This window comes from Pangasianodon hypophthalmus, chromosome 17, assembly GCF_027358585.1.
Source record: "Pangasianodon hypophthalmus isolate fPanHyp1 chromosome 17, fPanHyp1.pri, whole genome shotgun sequence".
NCBI classification, from domain to species: domain Eukaryota; kingdom Metazoa; phylum Chordata; class Actinopteri; order Siluriformes; family Pangasiidae; genus Pangasianodon; species Pangasianodon hypophthalmus.
The window spans coordinates 24,574,791-24,584,814 of record NC_069726.1 but is presented as its reverse complement, the minus strand read 5'-3'; the positions used below and the strand labels follow the sequence as shown (position 1 = coordinate 24,584,814).

General features: G+C 37.5%; 1 protein-coding gene and 1 long non-coding RNA gene across 2 annotated transcripts; both read right to left on the bottom strand.

The window, feature by feature from the left end:
• Positions 1-890: 890 nt before the first annotated feature.
• On the bottom strand, positions 891-3,313 carry LOC117599389 (retinitis pigmentosa 1-like 1 protein). Its single transcript, XM_053241140.1, has 7 exons — positions 3,220-3,313; positions 2,490-2,756; positions 2,102-2,227; positions 1,900-1,968; positions 1,575-1,667; positions 1,359-1,445; positions 891-1,130 (listed from the first exon to the last, which is right to left on the bottom strand). The coding sequence occupies exons 1-7, from the start codon at positions 3,311-3,313 to the stop codon at positions 910-912; spliced, it is 957 nt and encodes a 318-aa protein (XP_053097115.1). The 3' UTR covers positions 891-909.
• A 275-nt stretch (positions 3,314-3,588) lies between these two features.
• On the bottom strand, positions 3,589-4,374 carry LOC128320822 (uncharacterized). Its single transcript, XR_008304407.1, has 3 exons — positions 4,279-4,374; positions 3,931-4,032; positions 3,589-3,675 (listed from the first exon to the last, which is right to left on the bottom strand). It is a non-coding gene; the product is annotated as an uncharacterized LOC128320822 (long non-coding RNA).
• Between the last annotated feature and the right edge of the window lie 5,650 nt (positions 4,375-10,024).

Below are 10,024 nucleotides of genomic sequence, written 5' to 3'. Positions count from 1 at the left end.
GATAGTAATTTGTTATTTTCACTTGAATATTTACGATCTATTAAATATTTCGAATAAATAATTTTTAAAAATGGCCGACTTCCTGTTCCCTATACACTCGCTATGTACATAATGAGTTTCACACCCTAACTAGTGCACTACATGTCTGCAATAAGGAGTGATTTGGGATGTAACTGGTGTTATGTGACCATATAGGACACAAAAATATAACAGAACACCAGATCAAATCAAATCTCAGTACCACTGCATACCACATTTCACAAACCTGCAACACTTTACTTACAGAGATACTTACATACTACAGATATATTTACATACTACAGATATATTTACATACTACAGATATATTTATTACTGCTACAGATGTACTTATGTACTACAGTTATACTAAATAGTCTACAGTTTACAGCCCACATGTCTTGTATGTATGGTCCTGTGTATTTATTGTGCTGTTCTGTGTATTCGTCCTGCACTCGTCTCACACTGTTGTGTGTGCGCTTTATGTAGTCTTGCGTACTGCTCTGTGTTGCTCCATGGTCCTGGAGAAATGACCTTTCACTTCAGTGTGTACAAGCTGCATAGAAGAATGATGATAAAAACCCACTTGATTGACTTACAGTATATTTTCACATGCATTTCTGATGTCACCCAGCACACAGTCTACAGTGAAGCTGCGCACATGGAATATCAGCTTAAAACTGGACACTTGCCTATTAGACTACTCAGTGCATGTGCAGAAATAATTACTGCTCATAGAAAGCAGACAAAAGTAAAGTGTAAAGTATAAAGGGTTTTTATTCATTTTTTAAAAATAATGTTAATAATTATTTGGGGGTTTGTGGGGGTGGTAGGGTTAGGCTTAAGGAGAGGATGGGGGCTTGGTGTGTGTGTGTGTGTGTGTTTAATTGATCAGGCTCCAGCATGTGATGGCGTCTCTTGAGCTGATCTTCTCGGGACTCTCCTGTCTCTCTGGTCGCAGTGAGCAGGTCCTCTCCACCCTGACTCACAGGCTCGGTCACGGCGTGTCCACACACGTGTGTGTGTCTGCGGCTTTCTTTCTGTCTGACGTTCACGCTGGTCTCTTGATGCTTTGGCGTCAGTCAGCTCTTTCCTCCCTCCATTCTGTTCAGCTGTGGGACAGAATTAGAGAAATCACTGTGCAAGCTTGTTTCCCAGAATTCAGCAGGAATTACGCAACACAGACCGCAGTAATCAGCTAGTAAAGTTTTACGCTGAGGTAAATTAGATTAATGCGTGGAACACTTGGATGGATTAACATAAAGGGTATTAACTATGAACAGCGTGTCCTTGTTGGCTGCTTGTGTCTGTTGGTGCTTTTATCTATTTCTCATGATTACCTTCTTTGTCCTCAACTTTCTTGTAGTTGATTTTTCTCCCTCTTCCTCGTGTTCCTCTCCTGACCTTCTTCTTTGCCTTTACTTCATCTTTAGGAAATAATGTAAGAATAATGTCACAATCTTAAACAATATTATTATTATTATTACCACCATTGTATTCAGTATTTGTCTATTTTATTGTCATCGTAATATGGAACGCTCATTTTCATGGCATACTCAGGAGCTGCTCGTTAACGGTCTCCGTCTCAGGGAGTTGGATTTCCTCTTTAGGCTCAGATTCTTCATCCGCCTTCACCATGGGTTTGTCTGCTGTGACACACAAACATGAACAGCTGTCCAGATGTGTATTATAATCTTCGAATTTCAGGAATAAAAAGCTCAGGGTCAAATTTCAGGAATAAAAAGAACTCGGCTGCAATAAACAGGCAAAATATTATTGTACACATTTGAATATTGAGCCTAATATCAGAGGATTTGATGCTCGGAGGGATTCTGTGGAATTTAAAGAGGTGTGTAAGGGGGACTGATCGCTCCTTCTCACCCAGAGGTGTGCTGTTCTCTGTTTCTGCATCTTCTGCTGGTCTTTCTACGGCCTCAGCTGCAGATCGTCCTGACAAAAGTCACACGATTCACAATTAAAACATGATATAAAGTTTAGATTCGCCATTTAACACAAACTGAACTAATATCAGCAGTTCTTCAGGTACATTACTGACATCATGACATGATATTAATATTAATACCTGCTTTATTGTCCTGGAACTTTCTGTAATTGATCTTCCTTCCTTTGCCTCGTGTTCCTCTCCTGCTCCTTTTCTTTTTCTCATTTCCATTCCCGGTGTTTTCAGGCTTCTCTGTATTATTGCTCTCTGATAATTTATAATGTCACAATTATTAATAATATCATTATTGCCACTTTAATTGAACTTTATAAATTATTACAATTTTCACTTATAAATATTTTTACAAATTACGTGTATAGTCTCAGCCAGTATAACGTCCACTAGCTGTACTGCAGCCTCAGCTACAACTTATTTACTTATTTACTTACTTACCTACTTATTTATTTATTTGTTTGTTTATGCACTTATTTCTTTGAGTAGTTGAGGTTTAGTGATTGCTCCTACTCACCCAGAGATGTGCTGTTCTCTGTTTCAGTGTCGTCCAGCTTTCCTTCTTCAACAACTCCTTCAGCTTCACCTTTATCTTCAGCCTCAACTTCAGCTTCAGCTTTAGTTTCACCTTCAGCTTCACTTTCAGCCTCAATTTCAGCTTCAACTTCAGCCTCAATTTCAGCTTCACCTTCTGCCTCAACTTCAACCTCAACTTCAGCTTGACCTTCAGCTTCAGCCTCAATGTCTCCTGAAAAAAAAAAAATCACATGATTCACAATTAAAACTTGATATAATGTTTAGATTGTATTATTTGAGGAGGATAAAGTGTTTCACTTCAGTTCCTCATTTAATTTAATTTAATATCAGAAATTCTTCAGGTACATTACTGACATCATCACATGATATTAATATTAATACCTGCGTCATTCAGGTAAAAGCTCTTTAATGCTCTAGGAACTCAAAATTCATTTAATCCACAAAACCCTATTAAATACAACAATCTTTTCCAGTGTTTCTGTTTAGTGTTTCAGTACTTAAGAAGTGATATATGAGTAGTAGATATGGAGAACTATGCATTAATTCCAGTATTAATGGAAGCCGTTGCTGAGCTGGTTGACCTTCAATCAATATCAGTTGGGCTTTTATTTAAAAAATATCTTACATTATTATAGAGCACTTTATCAATTTATCTTTAAACGTGTAACACAAATGCTATTTCCTCACTGGAAGTTAATTTCTTTACTCACCCAGAGGCAGGTTGATCTCATCGCTTATCTCCTCCAGGAGGACGGTCAGGAAATCATTAAAGGCTTCAGCCTCAGCTTCAGCGTCGGCACTCATCACGATCTCCCCACTTTCTCCTGCTGAAACACAAACATTTCAATTTAAAACTTAACATTTTCTAACTCTAGTTTAAGTACAAATATTTTGAGCATTACAGCATCTTGTTAAGAATAGAGGGTTAGTAGCTATGGAGTATTATGTGTTATTAATACGAGTTAACTGTGTTCATCACCACGGCAACGTTAATATGAGGCTTTTTTCAGTTATTGTTTTGCATTTTGTCTGAAATTATTTTGAGATTATATTTTTTTACTCACCCAGAGACTGGCCAGAAGTTTCCCCTGCCTGAACTAGGAGAACGTTCTGGAGCTGGCTGATGGCTTCAGCCTCCGCCCCATCATCCACCTCCTTCAGCATCTCTGTTTTTAAAAAATAAATTAATATTCTCAGTTTTCTAACAGTAAAATTAGAGCTCTCTAACACAGCACATCAAATTTCATGACTATTCTTGTAAAATTTCAGTTTCCTTTATTGGCTTGCATTTCATTTTATTTAAAGGTTTTATCATTTATTTTTGCAAATCCTCACGTCACTTTATCAGTGTGAATTGTATTTAACTTTGTAATTTAAATATTATTAGCATATTATAATTTATTTATTTATTTTTTACTCACCCAGAGACTGGCCAGATGTTTCCCCTGCCTGAACCAGGAGGACGTTCTGGAGCTGGTTGATGGCTTCAGCCTCCGCCCCATCATCCACCTCCTTCAGCATCCCTGTTTTACAATAAATAATATTCTCAGTTTTGTAACAGTAAAATCAGAGCTCTCTAACACAGCACATCAAATTTTCTTTATGTTAGTTTATAGCATTTCAGTTTCCTTTATTTTCTCTCATTTCATTTCATTTAATGTAAGTTTGTATGATTTTCTTTTGCAAATCCTCACGTCACATTGTCAGTGTAAATTGTATTTAATGTTGTTATTGAAATATTTTTGGCATTATTTATGTTCTTTACTCACCCAGAGACTGGCCAGAAGTTTCCCCTGCCTGATCCAGGAGGACGTTCTGGAGCTGGCTGATGGCTTCAGCCTCCGCCCCATCATCCACCTCCTTCAGCATCCCTGTTTTTAAAAAATAAATTAATATTCTCAGTTTTCTAACAGAAAAATCAGAGCTCTCTAACACAGCACCTCAAATTTTCTTGATGGTTCTTTTGTAGCATTTCAGTTTCCTTTATTTTCTCACATTTCATTTAATTTAGTGTAAGTTTGTATGAATTTCTTTTGCAAATCTGTACATCACTTTGTCATGTGAATGGTAATTAACGTTGTAATTGAAATTTAGGCATATTATAATTTATTTTCTTTACTTACCCAGAGGCAGGTGGATCATTTCCCCTGACTGATCCAGGAGGACGTTCAGGAGCTGGTTGATGGCTTCAGCCTCCGCCCCATCATCCACCTCTTTCAGCATCCCTGTTTTAAATATTGTAATTTAATATTGCAATATTCAGGTTTTATCCTTTGTTTTTAAAGCTCTTCATGGGCGCAGCCCGTCTTTATTGCACATTAACTCTGGTTGTGTAAATCTGTACAGCACTTTATCAGTGTAAAGGGTATTTAAATGTGTAACACAAATGCTATTTCCTCACTGGAAGTTAATTTCTTTACTCACCCAGAGGCAGGTTGATCTCGTCGCTTATCTCCTCCAGGAGGACGGTCAGGAAATCATTAAAGGCTTCAGCCTCAGCTTCAGCGTCGGCACTCATCACGATCTCCCCACTTTCTCCTGCTGAAACAAAAACATTTCAATTTAAAACTTAACATTTTCTAACTCTAGTTTAACTTCAAATATTTTGTGCATCTTGTTAAGAATAGAGGGTTGATATAGATATAAATGTTTTGCATTTTGTCTGAAATTATTCTGAGATTATATTTTTTGCTCACCCAGAGACTGGCCATTGGATTCCTCCGTCTCATCCAGGAGGACGTTCATCAGTTCACTGATGGCTTCAGCCTCCGCTCCATCATCCACCTCTTTCAGCTTCTCTGTTTCTGAATAAGTTAATATTGTCAGTTTTCTAACAGCACGAATACCAGTGAACCACAAGAACTGAACTAATATCAGCAGGTACATTACTGACATCATCACATGATATTAATATTAATACCTGCTTTGTTGTCCTGGAACTTTCTGTAATTGATCTTTCTGCCTCTGCCTCGTGTTCCTCTCCTGGTCCTTTTCTTTTTCTCGTCTCCTTTCCTGGTGCTTTCAGCAGGCTCGTCCGTCTTGTTGGTGTTTACTACATCATTAGAAAATAATAAATTAACAATGTCACAGTCTTAAACAATACTATTACTGACACTTACTGGTTATTAATAATACTTATTATCAGTGAAAGATGAATGCAGTGTTTTTTTATTCATTTGTATTTATTTTTTGTTTGTTTACTTACTTATTTCTTTGAGTAGTTGATGTTTGAAGGGATTGTGTGAGATTTATTTTACAGTTAAAGAGGTATATCAGTGTGAGTGATTGCTCCTACTCACCCAGAGATGTGCTGTTCTCTGTTTCACTGTCTTCCTGCTTTCTTTCTTCAGCAGCAGCTGCAGGTTCAGCTTCAGCTTCAGCTTCAGCTTCAGGTTCAGCTTCAGGTTCAGCTTTAGGTTCAGCATCAACTACAGCTTCAGCTTCAGGTTCAGGTTCAGCTTCAGCCTCCACTACAGCTTCAAGTTCAGCTTCAACCTCAGGTTCAGCGTCAGCCTCCACTACAGCTTCAGGTTCAGGTTCAGCTTCAGCTTCAGCCTCAACAACAGCTTCAGCCTCAACAACAGCTTCAGCTTCAGCTTCAACCTCAGCATCAGGTTGAGCGTCAGCTTCAGCCTCCACTACAGCTTCAGGTTGAGCGTCAGCTTCAGCCTCCACTACAGCTTCAGGTTCAGGTTCAGCTTCAGCTTCAGCTTCAGCCTCAACAACAGCTTCAGCTTCAACCTCAGGTTCAGCGTTAGCTTCAGCCTCAACTACAGCTTCAGGTTCAGCTTCATCTTCTTCTGAAAGAAAAAAATGTCACATGATTCCCAATTAAATCTTGATATAATGTTTAGATTGTATTAATTGAGGCAGATAAAGTGTTTCACTTCAGTTCCTCCTTTAGGTTAGGTTCAACTTTATTGTCATTGTCAGAGTACGAGTACAGAGATTACGAAATGCAGTCAGCATCCAACCAGTAGTGCAAATAACAAATAAGGTAAAATGAGGTAACAAGGTCATGGTGCAGTAAGTTAACAGTGTACAGTGTAGAGGTAAAGGTAAACAATATGATGCATAACCAGTAATGCAAATGGCAATCAAGTTTAATGGAATAAATAAGGATTCTGGTGCAGTTAGTTGAGATAAACAGTATACAGGTGGAGGTAAGCAGCATGATGCATGCAATATGATGCAGTGGACACATACAGTGGATAAAAATGCAGATGTGCAAATAGCAATAATGTGCAAATAACAGTCTGATATAAGTAATAGTAATAATAATGACAGATAGTGCAGTAAAGTGCAAGTACTTGCAAATAATTCCAGATAACAGTGGTGTCTGATGCTAATGTTTAGTTATTAGGTGGAGCCTGGCAGTTAACGCTTAGAAGCAGAGTTCAGCATCAGTACAGCTGAAGGGAAAAAACTGTCCATGAGTCTATATTTAATTTAATATCAGCAGTTCTCCAGGTACATTACTGACATCATGACATGATATTAATATTAATACCTGCTTTGTTGTCATGGAACTTTTTGTAATTTATCTTCCTTCCTTTGCCTCGTGTTCCTCTCCTGCTCCTTTTCTTTTTCTCCTTTCCATTCCCGGTGTTTTCAGCAGGCTTCTCTGTATTATTCAATTTTACTACATCATTAGAAAATAATGTATAATGTCACAATAATAATATTATTATTGTTACTATAATATTATTGTATCTGTGTGAGTGATTGCTCCTACTCACCCAGAGATGTGCTGTTCTCTATTTCAGTGTCTTCTTCCTTTCTTTTTTCACGGTCTGCTTCAACCTCAGCTTCATGCTCAGGATTAGCTTCAACCTCGGCTTCAGCCTCAGCCTCAACCGCAGCTTCAGCCTCAGCCTCAGCTTCAGCCTCAGCCTCAAACTCAGCTTCAGCGTCAGCTTTAACGTCAATTTCAGCATCAGCAACAGCTTCAGCCCCAGCCTCAAACTTAGCTTCAGTCTCAGCCTCAAACTCAGCGTCAGCTTCAACCCCAGCCTCGGCTTCAGCCTCAGTTTCAATCTCAGCTTTAGACTCAGCTTCAGCTTCAGCTTCAACCTTATCTTCAACAGCAGCTTCAGCAACAGCTTTACTCTCTGCTTCAGCCTCGTCTTCTTCTGAAAGAAAAGTCACAGGATTCACAATTAAAACTTGATATAAGGTTTAGATTGTATTAATTGAGGCAGATAAAGTGTTTCACTTCAGTTCCTCATTTAATTTAATATCAGCAGTTCTTCAGGTACATTACTGACATCATGACATGATATTAATATTAATACCTGCTTTGTTGTCCTGGAACTTTTTGTAATTTATCTTCCTTCCTTTGCCTCGTGTTCCTCTCCTGCTCCTTTTCTTTTTCTCCTTCCCATTCCCGGTGTTTTCAGTAGGTTTCTCTGTATTATTGAAGTTTACTACATCATTAGAAAATGTATTATAATAATAATATAAAGTACAATGTCACAATTATTATTGTTATTATTATTATCATTATCATTATTATTATTGTTATTATTATTATTATTATTATTATTATTATTATTATTACACTCACCCAGAGATGTGCTGTTCTGTATTTCAGCATTTTCTGGCTTTCTTTTTTCATCAGCATCAACCTCAGCTTCAACCTCGGCATCAGCTTCAGCTTCAGCTTCTATGTATAATGTCACAATCATAAATATTATTATTATTGCCAGTTTTAGTGAACTTACATTTTCATAATTACAATTTCACTTATAATGTTTTTTTAAGTGACTTATAGTCTGATCCAGTTTAACGTCCACTAGCTGTACTGCAGCCTCAGCTTTTATTTATTTATTTGTTTATTTGAGGAGTCATTTGGAGGGATTGTGTGACATTTCTTTTACAGTTAAAGAGGTAGATCAGTGTTTTAAAGTTCAAATATTTAAAATATTTTATCATCTTGTTAAGAATATAGGGTTAGTAGATATGCAGTATTATTTTTATTAATATGAGTTACCGGTGTTAATCACCACAGAAACATTAATATGAGGGTTTTTGTCATTTTGTCTGAAATTATTCTGAGATTATATTTTTTTCTTCACCCAGTGGCAGGTCGATTGTTCCCTCTTCCTCATCCAAGACCTGACTGATGGCTTCATCCTCTTCCTCTGCTCCAGCATCCACCTCTTTCAGGACCTCTGTTTTATAAAATATTATTTTCATATTTCATTAAGTGGTGACATTTTCATGTTATTGACTTTCCTTCTCATTATTCTTATTCCTCCTATCATTCTCCATACAATAATAACTCACTGATTGAGGGGTCATTGGTCTCAGGGTCGTAGATGAAAATCCCCATCAGTACCCTAACGGCCTTAGTGCGGATCTGTTCTCCTGTAATACGAATGTTAAGGGCTTCAGCTTCAGATTCTGTCTTCAGCACCTTCAGCATTTATCTCAGTAACATTGTCAGTTTTCCATATCAGTTCTTTACTCACTCAGTTGTTTGTCATTTGCTTCAAGATCCTCGAAGAAACTGGCCATCAGTTCCTGAGCCTCAGCTTCAGCCTTAGCTCTTGTCCTCTGGCTCATCTTTTCTCCTGAAACAAGAGCTTTTTTTTATTAAAACAATTATAAAAGTCGACGTTTACAACCTTATCGTGTTAAGAAGCAGTAAATCAGTAGTATATCTGGAGCACTATGAAGTGTTAAGACGTGATGTTTAGAAGTCAGTGTTGAGCTTCTTAAACTGCTGTTTTAACAGTAATATCAACAACACATTATTAACAATATATTAACAATATTATATAACAATAATATCAACAGTTACTCAACTTTGTGCTTTTCGATTTGGTTCTTTGTTCATTTTGTACATTTACTCACTCAGATTCTGGCTGGGGGTCATCTCAGTGGCATCCACAAAGATATCCATTAGCTTGGTTATCTCTCTCGTGTGGTCCAAAAAAGTCAGTAACAGATTTGTCTCCAGTAGAAATGCCGCGATTCTCTTCAGCGTCTTTTGCTGCGATCCTCTTCAGCGTCTTTTGCTGCGATCCTCTTCAGCGTCTTTTGCTGCGATCCTCTTCAGCGTCTTTTGCTGCGATCCTCTTCAGCGTCTTTTGCTGCGATCCTCTTCAGTGGCTTAACGTGGTCTGAAGTGAACGGTCAGTGTGACTGAAAAATGCAGCTCACCATTATGACGTCATAATGTAGAAAAATTACGTCACTAAATTCTACTTTGGGTTCTGCCTCCACAAAAACAAGCCAATTTTCATATGTACACATTTCAGTTGTGCAATAGTGTATTTAATAATCTATTTTACACACTAAATTTAGCTTTTTTGCCATTTTAGTAGTCACATCTGTATTTGCAAATAGATCTGACCGATATACAAAATCACTGCCACACATTTTCACTCCCTTCTCATCTTACACACAAACACATCTGGAGTTTTTAATAGTTTTCACTCATGTAGTGAAGAATGAATACGCAATATTAACTTGTTTTTCACACTAAACAGACTGAAACACAAATTTTAT

Bases quoted from the DNA above. Each gene is read 5' to 3' on its own strand.
- LOC117599389 (XM_053241140.1), bottom strand. From the start codon at position 3,313: ATGAGTGCCGACGCTGAAGCTGAGGCTGAAGCCTTTAATGATTTCCTG. The intron at 2,757-3,219 runs GTGAGTAAAGAA...CATTATATCAAG, and splicing joins TGAGATCAACCTGCCTCTGG to TTTTAATTGTGAATCATGTG. The intron at 1,446-1,574 runs GTATGCCATGAA...TATTTCCTAAAG, and splicing joins CGTTAACGAGCAGCTCCTGA to ATGAAGTAAAGGCAAAGAAG.